The sequence below is a fragment of the Zootoca vivipara genome, chromosome 3 (assembly GCF_965207765.1).
Source record: "Zootoca vivipara chromosome 3, rZooViv2.hap1.1, whole genome shotgun sequence".
Taxonomy (NCBI): Eukaryota; Metazoa; Chordata; class Lepidosauria; order Squamata; family Lacertidae; genus Zootoca; species Zootoca vivipara.
In genome coordinates, this window is record NC_142586.1 from 17547728 (window position 1) to 17572808 (window position 25081).

Sequence of the window (25081 nt, forward strand, 5' to 3'; positions counted from 1 at the left end):
AAGTGCGAGGACGGAGTTTTACCAAATACCGTGTTTCTCCAAAAATAAGCCATACCCCGAAAATATGCCATACCCCGAAAATAAACCATACCCCGAAAATAAGCCATTGTGATAGGCAGTTTAACCTTGTAGGTTAAACTGTACCATACTTAATAATAATACCGGTAATAAAAAAGACACCCCCTGAAAATAAGCCACCGTGGGTTTTTTTGAGGAAAAATAAATATAAGACGGTGTCTTATTTTTGGAGAAACACGGTATTTCAACTCCACAGCACCAGTTGAAATGGTCACAAATATCATGATACTCACAGATTACTTTAAGGGGGAACTTAAAGGCAGCTGCTATTATTATTATTATTATTATTATTATTATTATTATTATTATTATATTTATTTATTTATTTATTATTATTACTCCAGCTTTTCCCCTGATAGGGACTCAAGGTGGCTTACGGATAAAAACAGAAACAGCTGAAAACCTAGAAGAAAACAATAATTTAAAAACAATAAAGCACCGATACAATTAAAACTATACAGAAAGAGACTTTTAAAAACATACACATAATTATAATAAAAACAGCACGGCACTAGTCTTTTCATTAAAAATTGCCCATTCCCACAAGTCTGTTGGAAAAAGGTCTTCACCTGCCAGAAGAAGGACAAGGAGGGAGCAGTCTAGTTTCTCTGGGGAGAATTCCACTATCTGAGAGCAGCCAAGGAGAGAAGCACACGTGATCAAGTTTTAGATTTTGATCTCTTTATAACATTCCTAATTACCAACACGGCTACCTACCTGTAACCTAATTACTTTTGTCCTTCTGTCCATTATATATTAATAAATCTTCATTGCAGTCCAAAGACCCGTAACATAGATTCAGAATAAAATACAGATTCATACAGACAACCCCTGGGAGAGGAAGACCGAGACGATATTTGTTTAGTCTTGAGTCTAGGGCTGCAGATGGCGCTGTGGGTTAAACCACAGAGCCTAGGGCTTGCCGATCAGAAGGTCGGTGGTTTGAATCCCCGCGATGGGGCGAGCTCCCGTTGCTCTGTCCCAGTTCGAAAGCACGTCAAGTGCGAGTAGATAAATAGGTACCGCACTGGCGGGAAGGTAAATGGTGTTTCCGTGCGCTGCTCTGGTTTGCCAGAAGCGGTTTTGTCATGCTGGCCACATGACCTGGAAGCTCTACGCCGGCTCCCTCGGACAATAACGCGAGATGAGCGCCGCAACCCCAGAGTCGGTCACGACTGGACCTAATGGTCAGGGGTCCCTTTACCTTTACCTCTTTGATACATATGACTACCGAAAGAAACTTTGCCACAGCCACTGCGATATCATTAGACTTGTCGCCCAGAAGATATTTAGTAACCGGCCAATTTGCCAGTAGAGGTTTAATCAATAGATCCCTAGCTTGCTCATATTGTCCACAATGCAGTAAGATAGCCCTCATACAATCGACGTCCTGAGAGCATACACAGAGCCTATTCTGATAAAGGATGCCTCTCAGCCTGCCATTTAGCACTTCTAAATGGCAGTTCTGCATGCCTGACACTGAAATAATTTTACCACGTCGATTACAATAAATAAATCTTAAACAGATGCACACGCAAACAAAAGCAACAATAAAAAATAAAAAATGCACAAATGAAGGCCTGTAGCATTTCGCAGGCTGTTTGCTTCCACACATCCTACTTGGGACTAAAATGTTTGTCCACTTCCTTAAAAATAGACATCTGGTAATGAAGTCCAACAAGAAAGTGAAATAGAATTCCAGGTGGTGACTATATATATGTATGTATGTGTGTGTATATATATATATATACTGTATAATATATATATATAATTCATTATGAGTGTTTGCACTTTTAAGTGTCCCTTTAAATGCTGAAGCATCAAGATGGACAAAAACAACGGTGCTGAGATAGTTCCTGAGACACACAAGGAAAACAACCAGTTCCTGTACACACACATTGATGTGGGATACCTCACTGTTGACGAATATCTTACAAAATGCTCAACGTGAATCATTGCTTCTTGCCGACGGTTCTATAAACAGGAAGCTCACCCTCTGAACTGAAATAGCAGAAGTATTTTGCAAGGAAAATCTGTCCCCACCCCCCATATATTTGTGGCACACAGTATGGAAAAAAAAGGTAGACCTTTTTTTTAAAAAAAGACACACTAATTGCTAACGTATGATCAAGAACAGCACCGTCAGCATCGTAGAAATTTCAGGAAACAGAACTCTGGGCCAGATGAACTTTTGGTTCTGGCCAAGGACAGCTCTTTTTTTAATGTTCTCTCTTTTTCTTTTATTGCATGAGCTATAATCATGTAATGCATGCCTTGGGTTCAAAGGACGTTATCACTTCTGCACTCCAGCCCTGTACTTGTAAATGTTCAGTGTGGTGGTGGTATTCCATTCAGTAGCACAATCATTTGCTGAATGGAAACTTATAGAGCAGGGGTGTCAAACTCAAATTCATCGGGGGCCGCATCAGCAGTTTGGTCACCCTCAAAGGGCCGGTTGTATCTGTAGGACTATGTGTCCACTCTTTATTATCATAAATTATTGTCACTGCATTCAATTATTACTGTTTTTTGTAATAATGTAAGTAATAACTAGCTCTGAAAGCAGAAACATAGTCAGAATAATGGCAAGTAGATATTCAAATGTACAATTATTGTACAATTTATTGAAAAATGATTTTTGGTAACTGCACTGGGTGGTGGAGGCTCGCTAGGGTTTCATGGAGGACCTTTGCAGAGCTACTAGTACCTGGAGATGCTGGGGTCCTTCTGCATGCAGGACAGATGTTCTGCCAGTGAGCCACCACCCTTCACCAAAGGGACTGGCTGAGGTTGACTCACTGGAGCTGCTCTCCTGGTTCCAGGGTTTAAGGGCCAGAAGTATAAAGCAGCATCCTATGTTTCTGAGGAGAGGGAGAGGGAGGGGAGGGAGGGAGGAAGGAAGAAAAGAGGGAGTGGGAGGGAGAGAGGAAGGAAGGAAAGAGGGGAAAGCATTTCCCGTGCAGCGTGAGGCAGCGGGTGTCCATTTTAGGAGAAGTGCGTAAAGCCTCAGAGTTGCACATTCATGAGGCTGAGCTGCTGCTGAGCTCACGTTCATGAGGCTGAGCCGCGGCAGGAGGAGGAGGAGGTGAGGCAAGAGGAGGCGGAGGAGGCGGCTTGCCGGGTTGGTGCCCAGCAGTGCCGTGCGGAGAGTCCCGAGCCTCTAGAACGCAGCAGTGCTCTGTAGCACTTTGAATCCTCCTCCTCCTCCACACGGCGCTGCTGGGTGCTTTGTCTGTGTTTCAGCAGCAGCAGCATCTGCCGTTTCCAGGCACCGAGCCGTGGCAGGAGGAGGAGGATTCAAAGTGCTACAGAGCACTGCTGCATCGCAGAGGCTCGGGACTCTCCGTGCGGCGCTGCCGGGCGCTGACCCGGCAAGCTGCCTCCTCCTCCTGCTGTGGCTCGGGGCACTCCACGCAGCGCTGCTCTGGCCGCCTGTCTAACCCCCCGCCCCAGCTGTTTGTCGGCGCTTTGTCGGCGTGGCGCTTCAGCAGCAAGGTCCCGCTGCTGGGTCCCGTTGGCTGGGGCGCTTGGCGGGCCACATGACGAGGTCTGGCGGGCCGGATTTGGCCCCCGGGCCTTGTGTTTGACACCCGTGTTATAGAGGAAGATCTCTCCTCATCCAGGAGGGGAGACTTTGCGGGCGGGACCCGCTCCTAACTGCAAGCAGGGGGGAGTGTATCGGCCCCCTGCTTCAGCCTATCCCTGCTGCAGGAAAGCAATAGGACCGGCCTGGGGGCGGGGTTACCAGGAGTTCAAAGCAGCGCGGCAGCAGTTGAATCCTCCTTTCTGCTGCGCATCCCGACGGATCTCCCGCTCACCCTCCCTTTAAGTCTTCCCTTTGTGTGTGTGCTTTGACTTTGCTATGGACTTCGGTTGGTTGCCTTGGTTGCCCAAGGGGCCTGGTAGGAGTTTTTTATCCATTTGGCTAATTGGCACCGGCCTCTTGGTTTTTTCGCCTACCTCGTAGCAATTCGTCACAACTTCTTTCGGTATTTGGCGGTTAGGCATTGGAATATGGAGTTGTCTGGTGTGTTTGTTTTTTGTTTTTATAATAATTTTATTAGTTTTATACAAACAAGACACACAAAACATATAATATAACACTGTCCCTTCAATTTCCCTCCACCCACCCGTCCACTTCTGCCACCAGTAGGACCTGTGGGCATTGAGAATCAAAGGGGGTCCATTGTAAGCTGGGTTTGACCTCCCCCCTCCCTCCTCCCCCCTATCCCCTCCCTGCCACTGAAAGGACAAGGATGGAGGAGCTCTGAGAGTTGGTTCCCCCCCCCAGCTTTTTCAAAAAGAAAAACACATTTAAACAAACACATACAACAGTAGGGAAAACATGAATTCCCAAATTCTTATTATCATAACATTGTAATTGTGACTTCCTCGATACTCTTCCTCCTGGTTTTCCTAACTTCTCAAACTAATTGTGGCGGGTTTTCTATTCCAATTCAAAATCTTTTTCTTATAATATTAACTCAATCCTCCTCCTTTTCCATGCTGCCCTCCCACAGGCCCCCTTCTGCCACAAGAGGGACCTGCAGGGCACAGCACTTCCAAGGTTCCATTTTTTGTGTCTGGGTTTCCTTCCACCCCCTCCTCTCCCCTCCGAGCACCCCCTGCCACTGGGTGTCTCCAAGTAAAGAGAGAAGGGTAGGCAGCTCTCTGCCCAGACACCTATCCTCACAGAAATTAATATTAAACTATAAAATAAAATTCTTTCCTCAGCCATTCTTTTAATTCCCTCCAGAAAACTCAGTTTTCCCCCCCTTAACATCAAATCTCTACACTAAATCTTAACCCTATACTTTATTACACTCTCCTTCCCCCCTCCCTATGTCTTTTCCCCCAATTGGTTCAGCATTTCCGTTAACAAGCCAAGATTTCGAAGACCGTCATTCAAAGCAAAAAAAACCAAAAACCTTTTAACTAAAATTTTCACCCCACACCAGTTCTTTCCCAATTCCATCTCCAGGCCTTTATTCCCCCCTGCCCCTGTCCTTCCCATCCCTGAATAACACCACTCCACATAATAACTCCTCCAGGATCTTCCATTCCATTAATCTTCATGTCCCTTTGCTTCTCATTTTCTTGCTTTTCTTGTTTTTCTTCCTTTTGAAATCCATGCTTTGCTTCATCCAAAATATATTTTTTGTAGTCCAATTCGCCTTCAGAGTTCTCCTCAGGTTGTTTCTCCTCACACACAGTCTCAGAATCAAAGATCTCAATATCCAAATTGTCCTCTAAATCCTGAACTTGGACTTCAACCTCTACTGATGATAAATTAGGATGTTGCCGTTCCTTGTAAATGTCCTCCCATATTTGTAGGTAGTTCAGCACAGCCTCCTGGAAGGCTCGAGAATGCTTTGTTTTCATAGTTCTCTTAACCACAAACGAACAGGAGATAGGGAGCAAAGGGTGCTGGAAAATTCCTTCCTGTTTAGACGATCGACTCCATCTTGGCTGATCTTTTCCTTTGTCTTTTAACTCAGTCACAAATCCATTCTTAGTTCCAATTTAAATAGTTCTACCTCATTTTCAGTCAATTTTTACTTTTCGCAGCAATACAATAAGTCCACCCGATCTTTTGACAGTTTGACAGCTTTTGACAGCTGTCAAAACACTCTTCCCCTTAACAATGCTGTACCTCAAGGGGTGCCGGACTCGGGAGCTGAAAAGGTTCCGAAAAGTCTTTCTTTCTCTCGGGTCTACCGTCCCTGAAACTTTTTCGTCATTCGGCTTGGATTTATTTATAGCGCCTCCCGATTTGCCATTAGGAAGAGATCGACTTCCGTTTCTTTAGAATCTCTCCTATTTTTCCAATTGATGATTTTAAAGTCCAAATAAAAATTCCACTTACTTTATGGAAATCTTTTATTTTGTTTGGAAGAATCCGCCGCTTGCCGGGTCAGGACTCGGAGCTTCACTTCTTGGAGGTAAGATGTAGCCCAAAATGGCTCCCGCAGTTCCACCCCGCCGGCTCTCGATCGCTCTACTGAGCTCTCGGACAGCGGGGGATCCGCAAAACGGAGCAGCCGCTGGGCGCGTGAGTCACTGGGACTCTCTACCCGGTGTTTTTACGGGGAGCCCACTCGCTCTGCGGACTTCCCCCCCTCCGCGAAGTCCCTGCGTCCTTCTCTCCGCCGCGACGGACCAGAAGCCTGTCTGGTGTGTTTGAGGACTGGTGGTGGCCATCATCCAACCCTCCTCTTATATGGGTATCCCCTTAAGGGATCCAGCGGTCGTGGATCCCGTCCGATGCCCTGCTGGGGGCCATGGCACGACCCCCGGTGACACCAGGGGGAGCTTTCAGTTGTATTTGCATCAACAGGCTCCTCCCTCGGGGTGTTAACCTTATATGACAGCCCCCCCCCCGCTCAGCGGGGTGGAGTCATGCTTGCTAGGGTGTCCAATGCCTAAGCCAATACCTCTCACTTGCTCTAACCAATAAAGTTGTGGCCTTATTTTACCCATTAACTCAAATCCATGTGTCACTGTGTCTTTATTTCTCATGGGGGGACGGGTCCTCGAACCGCAATGTATCATTTGCGTGGTTTAAACTTTGACTGTAAACTATCAGGGAACCTTTGTTATTGCAAAGAATTCAGTAGCATTTAGTACAAGTATTGTTGCAAGCAACCTGGAGATGAAAGCATAGTCTGATGGTAAAGGCCAACTGAACTTTTGAAAACCACTTGATCTTTATATAAGGAATGCAATGAAGAGACATCCTACCAAACTAGGTTAAAAAGTGGCTGAGTGAAGGCCACATTTTGTCAGGATGACAAAATAACATTTGAAGGTGACCCGGAAACAGGTTGTTCCATCAATTCAGCCCATCCAGACCTAAATGGGTACATTTTGTTAGCATCCACCTGTTTCGAAAGGCAACGGAGTGCACCTCTGATAGGCAAAGTCAAACCGCTGGAGAGTCACAGCTTCGCTGATGTGGTCCAAAGGAAAGCAGAGCAATTCCTTTGGCACCAGCTTGGCTGCAGGAGTTGATGGAAGGAGGCATACAAGGCACCATTCAACCAGAACAATAACCGCTTTATAACACACAGAGTGGCCCTGTATGTACTGGCCGCATGTGTGCATGTATGCATAAATAATAAAGAATTAAAATTGCTATGAACTGTTGTGGTGACTCTGAGGTTTAATCTGAAATCAAGTTGGATTGGAGTTTGTTAGCGACTTCTCTAGCGACTTCTCTTTCTTGCCTCATGGATGTTGGCAAATTGGATTTTAGAAAGACAAAATAATATTAGAATGGGAGCTGTCAGGGATGCATAAGGGAAATGGTGTTTTAATGATCAGGAACATTGCAAAGCCCTTAAAAAATATATTGCGGATTTTTATATTATGGGTGTATGTTCTTTATTATTTGATTAATACCATTGCCTAATACGTTTGTCATAGCCTGTGGCTAGAACAAGAAACTTATGAACTTGAATTATTTACAAAAGGGCTATGCTGACATGAGTAGGAAGTGAAGGGGCTAAAACTGCCAGCCAAACAAACAAACAATCCTTCTCATTTAATTATACAGAAAACATCTCCATCAAAACAAACTTATCCTCAAAATCAAATCTTTTTATTTTCAATCTCGGGGCATGCAAAAGATTTTAAACACAAGATTTTTTTTACAGCAATTGCATTGAAGTTTTATCTCCATTACCCTTAAAGATAGTGATAAATGTTTTTAAAAAAAGATAATTATAGAAATTAGCTGAATTTTAAAAGAGCACACACAAACAAAAAATGATGTTCAGTACCTCCCCTTGGCTTTGTTTTACTCAAGACAATGTGCAAGTGCTAAATAGGAATAATGTAAACCAGCACAGGGATGCATTCTCTATTAAAAAGGCCACCCATTTAATCTCTAGGGTGAACATTAACTTACTGACACCCATTGTTCCCCAGGAGCCTCTGTTGCCATAACAAGGGCTCTGAGCTGCAATATATTTTTAGAAGCCACCGACTGGAAGTGCCAATCTGCCGTTTAAATAAACCTTTGCCCAAGCTTAATAGTGAGAGAGCAGATTACTTCACCGCAGTCATCTAAACAAAATGCAACTCGAATTCACCAAGAAAAGTAGTGAGGGTCATTCCAACCCCCTATGTTAAGTGGAATCTGAAAAGAAACCTGACGAATGTGTGTGCTGCGGGTAAGGTTCAGCAGTTTATTTTAAGCTGCGTGGGCAGGGATTGCCATATTGTGATTATAATATAACCCGAGAGTTCATAATAATTTTGCCTCCCTTTAGTTTTGCCCCATTCTCCAATCTCATAAGGTCATCCTGAATCTGAGTTTATCTTCTGAAGTATTAGCTACCCCTCCGAGTTTGGTGTCTTCTGCAAATTTAAGAAGCAACTTCTCAACCCCTTCACCCAAGTCGTTTATACAGATGTTGAACAACACCAGGCCCAGGACAGAACCCTGCAGTACCCCGCTTATCACTTTCCCCCCAGCATGCTGACAAACCACTCTTCAAGCTCAGACAGTCAACCAGCTACGAATCCACCTAACAATAACATCATCCAGCCCACATTTCACCAGCTTCTCCTTAAGAATTATCATGGGGGACTTCAGCCTTACTGAAATCAAGATATGTTATGTACACAGCATTCCCCTGATCTACCAAGTTCATATAAAAAAGAAATGAGATTGGTCTGGCAAGACTTGTTTTTGAGAAACCCATGCTAGCTCTTCATAATCACAGCACCCTTTTCTAATTGTTCACAGACCAACTGATTAATTATCTGTCCTAGGGCCAGGGTTTCTTTTCAGCTAGAACTCATTGGAACTCAGTTCTGGCACCTCTTAGGTGGGCACCATTGTCATTATAAGAGAACAAGAGAGATGTTCACGGTGAGTTCCGGCACCTATTTTTCTAGAAAAACAGCACTGCCTAGGACCTTTATTTGTATTGAAGTCAAGCTGACCAGTCGGTAGTTGCCACCCATCTAATTTCTGAAGATCGGACAACATTTGCCCACCTCTAGTCTGCAGGGACTTCACTTGTTCTCCAGGAATTCTCAAACACAGAGGCTCTGAGATGACGCCTGCAAGCTCCTTTAGCACCCTTGGATGCAGTTCATCAGGCCCAGGAGATCTGAATTCATTCAAAGTAGCTAGGTGTTCCCTCACTGCCTCTTTTCCAATCCTGGGCTGTAGCTCTCTCTCTCTTCCATTGCTTATGCATGCCCCTTTTAAATCTCAACTAATTTGAAAGCTCCTTATGCAGCCACGTGGGTTTATTTAGATGCCTCCCACTTTTCTTCCTTAGTGGAATTGTTTGTGACTGTCCCTTCAATATTTCACCTTTGGGAAACTTCCATTCATGATGACTTCCCTTCTTTTTAAGTATTTTTAATCAGTAGTTCCTTAAGCTTTTTGAAATCCATTTCCTCTAAATTCACCCGATGTATGGAAGTGAGAGCTGGACCATAAAGAAGGCTGATCGCCGAAGAATTGATGCTTTTGAATTATGGTGCTGGAGGAGACTCTTGAGGGTCGCATGGACTGCAAGAAGATCAAACCTATCCATCCTGAAGGAAATCAGCCCTGAGTGCTCACTACCAACTTGAGTCTGACCAAACTGTGGGAGGCAGTGGAAGACAGGAGTGCCTGGCATGCTCTGGTCTATGGGGTCACGAAAAGTCGGACACAACTGAACGACTAAACAACAATACACTCAGCTTTCCCTTTCCTCTGTGACACTTTAAAACACACACACACACACACACACACACACACCATAATACACTGGTTGTAATGGACAAAACTACAGGATATAAATAAGAACTTGGTGTTTATAAGATTATAAAAAAGAAGCTGTTCAGAGGTAGTATCTGCACATTGAGTCAAGCAAACTAAACCTTAGGAAAACTTATGAGTCAAAGTGTCAATATTGGGCACCGAAAAGGAAAAAACAACATTTAAAGATTTTGCTAATGTTTACTCAGCATGTATAGATTGTTTGCCTTTAAGCAGGATAACAGAATGTTGGCAAGTTCCTTTCTCCCCAGCCATCCTAAATAATGTAATACAAGCACACGTGTGCACACACAGAACTTTAGTGATGTATATAAAAATACAACTAATATATCCTATAGCTCCATAACTAGCACTATATGTGCAATAACACATGTTGCCGGTGAAGCAAGAAGATGCATTTGGGACAGAAACTGGTAACTGGCTGGAACAACGTGTTAGTGGCGGAAAATTATTATTATTTAATCAATCAATCAATCAACTTCAGAGTTTGAGGCTAAGTAAATACACATGCACTGCTTGAATTATTCCAAAGGGAATAATTAAAGAACTGGTTAAGGAAAGGGTGCTGAGAAGCTTTAAACCAACAGCCACTTAAAAAAAAAATCACATTCTGCTGCTGAATTTCCAGCAAATTACTATCCTAATTATTCCAAAAAAAAAAATGTTGAACAAAGAGGTTCCATTGCATCTTTAGATACATTTGAACACACCTTCGTTAGCTACAACAGCGAAATTATACTTTGTAGGTTGGTTGTTCTCAATACAACAGGATACAATTCTTCCTAAATTCCTTTTGTCCCCCTTCCCAAAAGCCCTTTACTGGTGGTCAAGTTCTGTGGTGTGCTGTGAACTGGAAGATTGTTCAGTTGTCCATGAGATCTCTCCTAACAGCCAGGACACCAGCCACGGAGGCTGCTTATCAGTTTTCCTGAGCCCTTTTATGCGCTCAGTAGTGGTTATAATCAAGTTTCTAGAGCCCAATAATGGAAAGCATTAGGAGGAATTGGAACATTTATCAATACATACAGTCTGTGTGATGCAAATAATCTCCCATGAGTTACTAAAATCGTGTAGGCAAGAAAGCCACCATTAAATACTGATCTCCAGCAGATTCTTCTTCTTTGGCAATCACTCGTAACTGAGTAAGACTGTCTTCCATGAACACAGTCTTAACGGTGTGTCTCTAGGTGACTGTGGAGGCCAATTCTGGATCCACACATCCTTCCACATAGGTTTCCAGGCGGGAGTTGATAATCACGAGGGTTTGCCAAGTGTGGCTTCCTCTTAGCACGTTTCTCCCTGTCGTCCTGAGTTCGAGTGTCTTCAGAGCCCACAACACTTTCTCCAACTGGAGCGCTTGCAGGCCAGTGTTTCCCAGTTGTTGGCGTTTATACTACATAACCTACGGCACGCAACCAACAAGAAAACTGAAAAACTACAACACAACCTGGAAACTAGTTCAAATACAGTGGTGCCTTGCTAGACAAATTTAATTCATTCCACGGGTCTTTTCTTATAACAAAAAATTCGTCTAGTGAATCCCATAGGAATGCACTGATTTTTATTTTTATTTTGCCCATAGGAACACATTAATTGAATTTCAATGCATTCCTATGGGAAACCGCGATTCGCTAGACGAATTTTTCATAAAATGAATTCGTCTAGCGAGGCAACCTCCGCTCGAAAAATCATTTCGTTAAGTGGAAATTTCGTTAAGCAGGGCATTTGTTAAGCGAGGCACCACTGTAGTTATTTTTCCCTTCTGCTGCTGCAACATAACAACAACAACAACAACAACAACAACAACAACATCCTGCCCATTTGGTTGGGTTGCCCCAGCCACGGACATATCAAGGCTCTCCAGGTTGCCAAATGCCTTGCTCCAAGGCAAAGGACCCCAGAAGACATGTGGTCATTTTGGAATTGACAATGGGTGAGGTTGACTGCCATGATTGCCTGCTCTGCTGCCACTTTGCCAAAGTTGATGAACTACTCAGGCAGCATAAAGGACAGCCCTTCAGTCAACCACTGCCTATTTTGCCAGAGTGTTATCGACTGCCATTTTTCCCTTTGCAGGTATTATGTGGGCGGGCTGAGGAAGGACGCTCATAGAAAATGCTTGCGTGCACCCATTCTTGTGCTTCTAAAGTCACCAGTCAAGCAAAGAGTGGAAATACATAAGGCTACGCTCAAAAGTTCACTCCCAAGTTCTCCTCCTCTGAGAGCGCCTCAAAGTTTTTGTCCCTGAACAATCCATCAGTTCTACCACCAAAAAAGGAAAGGTTATTTTAAGGCAATTATTTCCACACTGAGGTATTTTTCGAGGACTGATACAACTGATAAATACACACAAACCCACCTAAAAATGAAAGTCACATGAAACTTTTGCTTGAGGTCAGCGTATCATGCTTTTCTACACTGTGTGGGGTCATGGGCTTACCAGCAAACATTAATTCTCAAGATCTGCTAATAGTTTGAAGCCTAAGGGGTGCCTCCCCCGCCTCCCAGTGCCAAAGTGCTAATGTTTGCCTTAGAGCCTGACATTTGACCACAATGATTAGCAGCCATTTGACTAAAATATCGTGAGGTCTCGGGTTTCGCTTGTCAGCCTTGAAGCCACAGGAGGAAGAGTTCAGGTGCAAAAAAGCCAAGCGGTAAAGAAAAGAAAAAAGCTAATGGCAAATATTAGTGCTTCGCTTCAGAAACTGGATCTCATAAGTGGTTTGAACAAGACACTAGTTCTGAGAGTTTCACAGATTCTAGCAACAACAGTAAGTTAATACCTGTATTAGGACCAACTGTCTAAGTAGTGAGCAAATTCATTCCATCTCATGTTTAGATGTTATTCTGAACATCTGAAGTTAGCTCTGCATGGGGAAGTTTTTAATGTTTGATGTCTTGTTGTGTTTTAATTTGTTGGAAGACGCCCAGAGTGGCTGGGGTAAGCCAGTCAGACAGATGGCATATAAATAAATTACTATTACTATTTACTACTACTACTACTACTACAGTACTTTTGAGGGTTTTTTTTCTAATGTTTCCCCCACCACTGCAGCTTTGCACTACCTTTGACAGAAAACAGTCCAGGAAACAGCAAAGATATATTCAAATGTTGTTTCAAAGCAATTTGGTCAATGCTTCACTTCCTCGTAGAAGGTATCTACCAATCCAAATGTTCAGATTATAGAGTGTAGCGTTCCTGTATGTTTTGAGAATATAAGTTAGACTCCAACAGGCAAGGACATTTCCAACCCACAGTCGGAAGTGTTGAAACTTTAGTAACTCGACAATATTGCTCTTTGAATGTACTGTCTTCTCCGAATGTACCATGTATAAGAGGCCCCATGTATAAGGCAACCCCTATTCTTCTGAATCCAAAATTAAGAAATCAGGCTAGAACCCGAACCCACGCCAAAGCCTGGACCTGAACCCAGGCCACCCAGGCCAGAGCCCAAACCCAAGCCCAGTCTGCCTGAATTTGAACGCCTGTGCATTTACTATCTGTGTATAAGATGACCCCCAATTTTTGACTTTTTTTTTAGCAAAAAAAAATCTGTCTAACACACGGAAAAATACTATATACTGGCTGTAGCTGATCACTGCATGTGTGTATCAATTGTAGCTGATCACTGTGTTTATAAAAATCCCTCTCACGTTAAACCCCCCCCCACCCCACCTCCTTTCATATTATATGTTTTCCCTTCTGCTGCCAAATGTCTGGCTTGGTTGACCTGTGCCAGTAATTTGAGTCTATCTGTGTTGTATGAAGTTTGACATGATGCTTTGCTTTGCTTTGCTGCTGCTCTTTTAGCTGTGGCATGCAGCTGCTTGGATTATACAAGCTGACATGCATTGATTATACATGTCCTACATGCAAGCCTTGGGGCTTGAATTAGACTTTCGAGTTCGTTGCAGCCAAGAGCCTACTACTTTCTCATGGGTCAGCGGCAAACACAAGTTGATTGAGCCCACAGCTAGGAAACTCTGTAGATAGCCATACGAAAATGGATTTGCATGGTTATACAGTACCAGTTTTGAAAATCTACAGAACACACACAGATCTAGGAAGGAAAGAGAATTCTCCTACAAGCTAGCGCAGTTGCTGTTTGTGGCTTCTCATACTCTTGTTGCTTTTCTCATTTCTGTCATTCCTTCAAGACGCAAAAAAGATATCTGCACTTCAAAATGAGTACAGTGGTACCTCTAGTTATGAACTTAATTCGTTCCAGAGGTCCGTTCTTAACCTGAAACTGTTCTTAACTAGAGGCGTGCTTTTGCTAATGAGGCCTCTTGCTGCCGCTATGCCGCCGGCACACGATTTCCATTCTCATCCTGGAGCAAAGTTCTCAACTCGAGGTAACTCTTCCAGGTTAGCGTAGTTTGTAACCTGAGGCGTTTGTAACTCGAGGTACCACTGTATCCCCCCCCCAAAAAAACTGGTATACCTCCTTTCCCCAGTTATTTCATGCACAACTGTGCATCTCCTTTTATATGAATCATTGGCAGCCGTCTGTCTCGAGAGACAATGGAGTGTTCTCTGGGGGGTGGAGCATGTGAAGTCAAATGCCTGTGTTAGCAGCACCAAAGTGACCCCCCCCCCCAGGTTGCAAGCCTGGGGCGATGTGTATGGAGGTCCCGGGCTGCCCTGTTGACAAAACCAACCTCTTGCCTTTGCTGACGTGGTCAAAAGGAAAGCAGAGCAATATGCTTGGCTGCAGGAGTTGCCGGGACGAGGTGTACAAGGCACCATCCAACCGTCTTAGGGGCTCCACTCCGAATTTGTGAGGAATTTACTCTTTAGCCTTTTCTTCTCTCGAAGATATCCCAAAAGGCAGTGGAGGTTTAGGATCTCCTGGATGGGCTACTTTTCCAGGTTGACGAGCCCCACCTTCGTCTATCTACAACATGCGCAGAAACCGCCTTCTTGACTACTGGTCTATTCTGAGCAATCCACCAGAGCCTGTCTTCTCATGAAGGGCCAGTCCCTAACTCACTGACGGTTTGAGACCCATCGGCTACCCTCGCCTGGTTTAGCCAGCCAGTCAAAGCTGTTTCCCGGGGTGTGCCTGCTGTCACATATTGCCAGCTTCTAGGAGCCACAGCTGAGAGCTGAGTGCAGGGTGGGGACCAAAGGTGGACAAACTACCCCAGAAGGAACATAACCAGAGATACTACCCCTCCCATAACACCTCATACACCCCTTTAATATGAAGTGTGTCATCTTTACACCAGAAGGACATGGAACAAAGGGAAACAATGGAGTCATCAACAACCTACTAAATATATAATAAAAATCTGCTACCGTCAAACCTCGGTTATCTAACGTAATCCGTTCCGGAAGCCCGTTTGGCTTCTGAGATGTTTGACAACCGAGGCACGGCTTCCGATTGGTGGCAAGAGCCTCCTGCAAGCAAGCGGAAGCCGTGCCGGATGTTCAGCTTCCAAAAAACATTTGAAAACCGGAGCATTTACTTCCGGGTTTTCAGCATTCGGGAGCCAAAACTTTCCAAAATGGAGGCGTTCGAGAGCTGAGTTTTGACTGTACTATCAACTTATGGACAACTCAACACTTTTGACCCAACACTGATTTTCTGTTTTTAAAAAATCACATCCCAGAGTTCTCCAAGGTGAGGCAACTGCATAATATTTTAATGTTGCTTATAAGATATTCTCATTTCAATACCTTCTTACCTTGGAATATATAGTCTACATTCTTATAATCTCTTATAAGTCTTGGGCATATAAATTGTTGTTGTTTGTTGTTGTTTAGTCGTTTAGTCATGTCCGACTCTTCGTGACCCCATGGACCATAGCACGCCAGGCACTCCTGTCTTGCACTGCCTCCCGCAGTGCAATATAAATAGGGCATATAAATAGTCTTGGGCATATAAATAGGAACTGTGGTAAGATTTACAGTATGCTTCAACTCTCACAGAGCACAGTGTATATATATATATAGATAGATAGATAGATAGATAGATAGATAGATAGATATAGATATAGATATATATAGCTATCGCTTTGCACACACAAAGCGGTCACGGATGTCAATGGAGCAAGTATTAGCATTGCAAGATGGGAGCATATTAGCAAGTCAATTCCACAGTACCTTCTATCATTTTCATGCCGTGGGGGACTTTACAGTGTCCAGCATGCCCTACGACCCAGATCGGATACTGTCGATTCAGGCAAGAGTACAAAGCTTTCAAGAAACTCCGGTAGTAGCCTGGTAAACCTGGATTACCTGCAGATAAAGCAGAGAAAAAACAGAGAGGAAGTCTATTAAGACTAAAGGTCATAAACTGAAACACAATGGTCAAAAGACTGCAAAAGCCACATCATTGCTAATGGACCATTTGGACTTGCAGCCAACTCATGCATCGTTGCCACATGTTTTTCACAATGCTGACCCCTTTGTATTTAGAGATTTTACTTTCTTGGGCTCCTTGATCACTGCAGATAGTGACAGCAGTCACGAAATTAAAAGACACCTGCTTCTTGGGAGAAAAACAATGACAAACCTAGACAGCATCTTAAAAAGCAGAGACATCACCTTGCCGACAAAGGTCTGTATAGTTAAAGCTATGGTTTTCCCAGTAGTGATGTATGGAAGTGAGAGCTGGACCATAAAAAAGACTAATCGCCAAAGAATTGATGCTTTTAAATTATGGTGCTGGAGGAGACTCTTGAGAGTCCCATGGACTGCAAGAAGATCAAACCTATTCATCCTGAAGGAAATCAGCCCTGAGTGCTCACTGGAAGGACAGATCCTGAAGCTGAGGCTCCAATACTTTGGCCACCTCATGAGAAGAGAAGACTCCCTGGAAAAGACCCTGATGTTGGGAAAGATGGAGGGCACAAGGAGAAGGGGACGACAGAGGACGAGGTGGTTGGACAGTGTTCTCGAAGCTCCCAACATGAGTTTGACCAAACTGAGGGAGGCAGTGGAAGACAGGAGTGCCTGGCATGCTCTGGTCTATGGGGTCACGAAAAGTCGGACACAACTGAACGACTAAACAACAACACAATCAGCTTTCCCTTTCCTCTGTGGCACTTTAAAACACACACACACACACACCCCATAATACACTAACAACTAGGTAAAGGTAAAGGGGCCCCTGACCATCAGGTCCAGTCGTGTCCGACTCTGGGGTTGCGGCGCTCATCTCGCTCTATAGGCCGAGGGAGCCGGCGTTTGTCCGCAGACAGCTTCCGGGTCATGTGGCCAGCATGACAAAGCTGCTTCTGGCGAACCAGAGCAGCACACAGAAACACCGTTTACCTTCCCGCCGGAGCGGTCCCTATTTATCTACTTGCACTTTGATGTGCTTTCGAACTGCTAGGTGGGCAGGAGCTGGGACCAAGCAACGGGAGCTCACCCCGTTGCAGGGATTCGAACCGCCGACCTTCTGATCAGCAAGCCCTAGACTCTGTGGATTAACCCACAGCGCCACCTGGGTCCCACACTAACAACTAAACAACAACAAAAACCTCGGTTTAAGAACAGTCCAGTTTAAGAACTCCGCAAAACTGGAAATAGTGTCCCGGTTTGAGAACTTTACCTCAGTCTAAGAATGGAATCCGAATGGAGGAAGGGCACCGGCAGTGGGAGGCCTCATTAGGGAAAGCGCGCCTCGGTTTAAGAATGGTTTTGGTTTAAGAACGGACTTCCGGAATGGATTAAGTTCGTAAACCGAGGTACCACTGTACTTGAATTCAACTATTGAAGCAAGAAACACCTCAATGGGGTATGCTGCCATTCACAGAGGGTAAGATTTTTCACTTTAAACTTAAGCGACCCAATATAGATCATAGAGATTGTGATGTTACATCGTCAGTCAGATTTAGATCATAGAATTGTGGAGCTGGAAGGGACCCTGAGGATCATCCAATCCAACCCCCTGCAATGCAGGAATGTACAGCTGTCCCATACAGCAGGCACGTCCAACTTCCAAGAGACTGAGATCTACTCTAAAAATAAACTGGCAGCGATCTACCCATTGGATTGGCGAGAGCTTCTTGGGGGGAGGATAGTCAACCGGCTGAGGCTGTTTTTAACCATTTGTCTATGTGATGAGTCTACAAAAAGCAAATAAAGAGCATTTACGCTGAAGAATATGCCTCCTATATGAGAAAAAAATGAAGTAATTACTCAAAAACAGTATGTCCAACAAATAAAATTCTGGGCTTAACTATGGGGACCTGCAACACTAAAATCCCCCTCCCCCTTTTAAAAAAAATATAATGGCTTTCATTCATTTTTTTCTGGTATTGAAGCACGTGATATTCTGGTTCATTTCAACAAGTTCAACTAGCTTTAATTAGCCTTTTCTTTAAACCCCGTCACAAACGTGTGTTTCCAAATACCTCTATTTAGCCAAACATACTTGGATTGAATAAAGGTCTTGCAAGTTGTTCTACCGATATGCAACAAAACCTGTGGATTCATGTAATATTGGGGCAATTTCTCTTCCAGTGACATGGAAAATCAAAGTGTCCAACAGTGAAACACACTTTTTTAAAAATATATATATTAAAAGTGCATCATTGCTGTCCCTGGGTTTACTGCAAATAGGTGTGTTCTCCAACAACAACAATAATAATCAATGCATCTTCTGAAGATTATTATTATTTCAATCATATTCCTAGCACCAGAGAAAATATAAAGGTTTACATTGCAAAAGCTTTCCACATCATTTTACTCTTTACCATTAATTCTATAGGGCAGTATATTGAATATTCTCTCACTTCCACCATCAGTTAAACAGTGAAAGGAAGAAGTGTTTGCATAACCCTTGTTAAGTAATGTTTAGATAATCCTGCTAAGCTTTGTGTTCAATGATGCATGCAATTTATGGCACCTGTGAAGTGTGTGTGTGAGAGAGAGAGAAAAAAAAATACTGCCTGGGGCAAATAGATCTATGCCTGAGATCTTTGAATTTTGGATTATCTTTTTTACTTCTTGCCTTGGAAAACGTGTTTCTTGTGTGACAAATTCTGTATAAACATCACTTTGATATTGGGTTGGGGGTGGAATTGTCAACCGGTGGCAATATCGGCTTTTTCAACTTGAATAAATCTTCATAAAGTTGTTGAAATTCAAATGAAATTTCTTGTCCAGTTCTGCTAAAATGCCTTTTAGAAAGGAAACAGCTAAACAGACACAATTGGACAGCATCTGCTTAGTCAAATATATGTATTTGTGTGTGTGTGTGCAACAAGGTTTGCGAAAGAACAAGGCTGGACAGCAACTAATTATTTCCTTCTATCGGTCCACGATAGGTGTGGTACGCTGGTTTGACAGCCTAGGACAGCGTGTCCCTACGGAGGGTGGTGAAGACAGCACACCTAGATGTTATCGCGGGAGACCATTGCCTCATAAGAGCGAGGAACATTCTCAGGGATGACTCACACCTTTTTAATCTCCTGCCCTTAGATAAGCTGCACCAACAGGTTAAATAACAGTTTCTACAAGTGTAAACAAGTGGTACAGTGACAATAAAGTATTTCTATTTCTACACACACACACACACACACACACACACACACACACAGAGAGAGAGAGAGAGAGAGAGAGTGTTCCTATCATCCCTGCTCATCTGAACTGCCACTGTTTAGCCATCCCTGCTGTGGAATCATAGATTGGTAGAGTTGGAAGGGATCATGAGGGTCATCTAGTCCAACCCCAGGCAATGCAGGAATGTTTTGCCCAAGTTGGGACTCGAACTCACAACCCTGAGATTAAGAGTGTCAGGCTCTACTGACTGAGCTATTCCTTGGAATTGCTACCGACCCTGAAAACCGCTCCAAAGAGACAATGCCAGCAGAGACCAAAAATAATGCTGTCAGAAAACTGAACGAGCCCATAATATATTGCTTATTGAATTACCAGACTGTTTATTGAGGTTGGACCAACGTTTTCCAGCGTTTCTGCCACGTATCTACAGCCAGTATGTGAGCAAATCATCTTCAGAATTTGGCAGTGTGGTATGCAAGCTAATCCCAAGCAAAGAAAGTTCATTCTACAGTAGTTTGATCACCTTCCTAGGGATTTATTTTGGAAAGGGATCAAAGTAATGCAATCTCAGTTGTCCTGTTCTGCAGAACTAAAATCTAAGTCCACAATTAAGAGCGTTGTGTGCAGAAGAAACTCTCAAATGTTTCGTTCCCTGTTAATATCCAACAAAAGAGTTTTGTTGCAGCGGGCTAATTGCCATTATCTCTCATTAAAAAAAGACTTAGTCACTAAAAAATTATGCCATTCACAGAGTTGTGAATGGCATAAGAGTGTTCAAAGGGGCTGAAATACACCACAAACAATCACAGCACTTGTTGGGGGGGGGGGGTAAATGACTTTGAGTTTTTTTTTTACATAGAATCACAGAATTGAAGTTGGTTAGGGACCCCAAGGATCATGTGGTCTAAACCCCTGTGGTGCAGGAATCAAGCAGTGTTTATCAGTGTTGTGAAATAAATCAATTGGGTTAAGAAGTAGAGTTTACCAACAAAGTCTTATGTAACCCCCTGTAACGGTCATTTAAAGACACCGGACCTTATTACAGGAAACATAAGCATTAAAGGAACAGAAACAAATTGAAGCATAGTGTTTACTATATAGTTTATAATACAGCAAATGAATCAGATCTTGTTACTTTTATTTCAATATAAAAGTATCTCTGACTGGATCAGTATCAAACGTTATTTCGGTCACAGACCAGCATAAGATAAAACATACGGATAAACTGGACACATAAGACTTAAAACAGGTAAGGGATAAAACCTACTAATTAAAAGGTGATTATACTACACATAACTTATCAAAAGATAAAAACATGGACAAATGGTTAAAAGTGACTATAAGGGAGTCCTGTTTTTATTGTTTGATGTTTTGTCGTGTTTTTAATATTCTGTTGGGAGCTGCCCAGAGTGGCTGGGGAAACCCAGCCAGACAGGGTATAAATAATAAATAATAATAATAATAATAATAATAATAATAATAATAATTATTAACATAAAGGAGCACAGGTCTTGCATTTTGGGCCTTCAGTTTAGGCCTAGTTTGTGGCGCAAGCCATCTTTCAATGAACAGATCTTTGACTGGTTTTGTACCACATCTACAATACCACAAGCTTATCAATTAAGCTTTCAGTTAAGGTATTTCAATTAAGCTATCAATGAAAGTCATTCCTTCCTCCCTTTCTCACTTGCTCAATACAACCGTACCCAAGTCTTCCTCCATCCAAGTCATAGCTTGGTTTAGTTCTCGGAATCCAGAAAACGCGCGCACACAGAAAAACCCCAAGTGTCAGAAAACTTACCTGGAATAACCAGAAACAAGGCTTTGGGGGCCCTTTCCCGTTTCCAGAGATCTTTCCAAGGCCCACACTTAATGACTTGTGTAGCTAGTCCATAAACGTAAGTGAACTCTTCGTGCAGCGGAACTTCAGGTTCTGATTTCATGCTTGCGGCTGAAAACAATAAGAAAAAGCCTTGAAATGTATCTAGCTAGACAATAAGAAGCCCTACAACCTGAGCTTTCTTGTAAGCAAAGGAAGAAGTGACTTGTAGCTCCTGTGTGGCCAGGCAACAACCATGGCAAGAGTTTCGACAAACATTCATATATATGGGAAGTTCAGAGCAGCTGACATAAGTTCCTTCCCATGCAATGGCTGCAATTAGTGCAGAATGCTGCAGCACAGTTGCCAGCAGGAGTGGAAAAAAACACATAGGTTTTTTGTTTTTTTTTGCTTCAACAGTATTACAACAGAACATGGCCCCAGGTCATTAAACAACCCGCCTGCAAGCGGGTGAGCTTTAAATTAAGGAGCTTTGAGGTTTGAGGTTATGTTTTCTGTGAACCGCCCTTCTTTTCTGTGAACCTCCCTGAGACCTCTCGCGTTGCAAAAGCTCTCTTCCATTTCTGCAATCACTTATCGGGCCAATCCACCACGCAAGGGAAATTATAGGGTGTCCAGATGCAACAGTGGACACAGCAACAAATCTTGGCAAGACATTGTGGGTGAGCAGCTCCCTTGTCTGAGAAATGGGTTAGTTGTCTACCCTGGATGGGATTGCACTCTCCCTGAAGGAGCAGGTTCGCAGGGCTAGTGAAGTCCATGGCCTAGGGACAGGGGGACGTGGGCTGTATAGATTCCAAAGGATCAGGTGGAAAGGGTTTGAGGGCGACTTTTGGTGCCTGGGCTTCCTCATTCCTGTATTAAAGGAACAGATTTTCCTTGTGAAGTACTAAGGATGTTAATACCTCAATGCACCGAGCCAGATTCTGAAAGCCAGAAGTCCCCAACAATTTAGAACATTGGCTATGTGTCCCCCCTCCCTTTGTTGTGCCTCATCCCTGTGCTGCCCCCCCCCCTGTTGTGAAAGGCCCCATTATGTTTATTTTTTTCCCTGTGGCCTACTGAATGGTGTGGCCTACTCAGTTTTCCCTGCTTGGCAATGCTGTGGCCTATTGAAAAAGCTGGGCCTTGTTGCTGCAAAAGGACTGTTTTCAGTTGGTTGCTGTGGAATTTTGTGATGTCATCTGGCGACGCAGCTTTGGAGGCGACAGGGTGCGATCTGCCTTTCTATTGGATGCTGATGGAGTTTTCAGAGCTTCTGGTGGTGATGTCTAATTTGGGCACCACTTTTTGTGTTTAATCATTATTTTAGGTGTGAAAGGTGTGGTTTTTAGGAATTTTTTAAATGACAGATCCCTCCCTGATGGGCATGGAACGTTGTGGCCAAATTTGTTACATTACAGTTCAGCAGTTACGGAGAAAGGCTGTGACCTCCGTGCGTGCAATGCCTACTGGTGTGTATATATATATATATATATATATATATATATATATATATATATAATATCTGCATCTCTGGGTTATTTGTGGGGCTTGGGAATTTAAAATATAGTCCGGCCCACCACATGGTCTGAGGGACGGTGTACCGGCTCCCCGCTGAGAAAGGTTGCTAACCCTTGATTGAGAAGGACAAATATTTTATTTGTGAGAAGCAGAAAACCACTGTCTCCGGAAACACTAGTGGACCTCACTCATAATATATGATCGTCTCCACTCCTATCATTCAGCCCAGACATTGAGATCCAGTTCCAAGGGCCCTCTGGTGGTTCCCTCCCTGCAAGAAGCAAAGTTACAGGGAACCAAGCAGAGGGCCTTCTCAGTAGTGGCGCCCACCATGTGGAACGCTCTCCCGTCAGATGCCGAGGCAATAAACAATTACACGACTTTCCATGCTGCATGGAAGCTTGTTTTCTCTTGCACCAGAGGGTGGGACTGGAACCAATGGCTTCAAGTTACAAGAAAGGAGATTTCAACTGACATCAGGAAGAACCTTCTGGTGTTAAGAGCTTCTTGACAGTGGAACGGACTTCCTCGGGAGGTGGCAGCCATCCGTCATGGATGCTTTAGTAGATATTCCTGCATTGCAGGGGGTTGGACTAGATGACCCTACAATTCTATGATTCTGACACATTCCAGCCAGGCCAAAGCACTTGAGGAAGGCACAGAGCAGGGTCAGAGGGATCATAGCCTGCTCTGGGGAAAGTCCTATAGGCTGGATAGAGAACTCTGGGGTACCACAAACAGCCCCTAGCCTTGAGGTCCCCCACCTCTGGCTCCCCCCCCCGCTTTTCAATTTATTTATTTATTTATTTATTTATTTATTTATTTATACTTTTCCAGCTTCTACATTTCACTAATTTTATACATTTCACCTTTACTGGGACTTCTGCTTCTTTCCATTTTGGGGCAAGTTATATTCTTGCCGCTGCAGTAGCAAACCCTGGCTTAATCCCCTGAGGTTCCTAAAACTGCGTGAAAACTATGCTAATAAACAACAACAAGAGAAGCACATAACGAAAGGGCAAACAATAACCTTTGCTGCTGAAGGAGAGTCCAAGGAAGGACTGTCCTTCCTTGGAGGTATTTAAGCAGAGGTTGGATGGCCATCTGTCATGGATGCTTTAGCTGAGATTCCTACATTGCAGGGGATTGGACTAGATGACCCTTGGGGGGGGGTTCCAATTCTACAATTCTATAAATTGGGGGACGGGCGTGGGAATTCTCCCCACCCCAGAGAGGCTGTTTTTGGTCTGGCCGTTCACAACATTTGATGAATTATTGTATTTTAATATTTTGTTGGAAGCTGCCCAGAGTGGCTGGGGAAACCTAGCCTGATGGACGGGGAATGAATGAACGAATTATTATTATTATTATTATTAAAGCTACTAACACGAGTTTGCCCAAACTGCGGGAGGCAGTGGAAGACAGGAGTGCCCTGTCCATGGGGTTACGAAGAGTCGGACACGACTAAACATCATCATCATCACTACTGTATTATTATTGTTTTTATTCCTGCTTTCCCCCACTGCGCAACGGAGAGAGGGAGAAAGCAAAGCGGCCAAGGATCGGAGAGGAAACATTCAGCAGCCGAAGAAAGCCCAGCGACCAGGAAACAAAACACCTACCTTGCCCGGATCAATCCCTCCGGGCGCTTCCCGTCGCTGACCGAACCAGGCAGGGCAGCAGCTGAGCAAGCCGGGCGGAAGCGGCCAAGCGGCCGGCCCAACTGCCCTACGGCGGTCGAAAGGAAGCTGCTCGTCTTCTCTTCCGCCAGGCTCGGAGAAAACTGATGGGCGGGCTGCGGAGCCAATGCGGAGAACACACCTCATGGACATCCCGCCCCCGCCGACGTAATCGGAACGCCCCAGCTGGCTGCGCTACCCCGGCGCCGCTGGGGCTTCTTGGAGCCTTTGGCCAGCGTGGGTTTTGTCTCCCGTATGTTGGGAAGATCTGGGTTAGCTGGGGAGTTTCGCCATTCGCTTAAGCCAGTGCTTCCTGCGCTTGGGTCTCCAGCGGTCGTCGGACTACAACTCTCATCATCCCTAACTATTAGTACCATTGCTCATTTATGATGGCAGTTGTAGTCCGACGGCTGTTGGAGAACCAAGCGTGGGAAACACAGGCTTAAAACTGCTTGCAGGCGGAGGGTGAGTGGGAATCCCATTGCGAGGTTATTTATTAAGATGGCATAAGTGTGGAATGGGGTCCCCTCCCCAGTCCCTGCTGTTTTGAGGGCTATCAGGATTTTGCTGTTTATTTTAACACCATGTTGAAATAAATTCCAATTAGGTCGATTTAGTTAAACCCCTGGCCTGTTATAGAAAAAAGTGGGGTTTATTTTATTTTATTTTTAAAAAAA

The 25081-nt window shown here is 43.9% G+C and overlaps 1 protein-coding gene across 2 annotated transcripts in view; it reads right to left on the reverse strand.

The window, feature by feature from the left end:
• LDAH (lipid droplet associated hydrolase) overlaps nucleotides 1-24740 on the reverse strand; it is a 105911-nt gene extending 81171 nt beyond the window's left edge. The window contains exons 1-3 of one of the 2 annotated variants that reach the window (XM_060272438.2): nucleotides 24348-24740; nucleotides 21184-21333; nucleotides 15975-16109 (exon numbers count right to left, since the gene is read on the reverse strand). In XM_060272438.2, coding sequence (XP_060128421.1) covers nucleotides 15975-16109; nucleotides 21184-21325 — 277 coding nt within the window. In that variant the 5' untranslated portion in view covers nucleotides 21326-21333; nucleotides 24348-24740. Of the gene's footprint in view, nucleotides 1-15974; nucleotides 16110-21183; nucleotides 21452-24347 lie in introns of those variants that run through there. The other variant, XM_060272439.2, reaches the window with a different exon arrangement.
• Nucleotides 24741-25081: the final 341 nt, after the last annotated feature.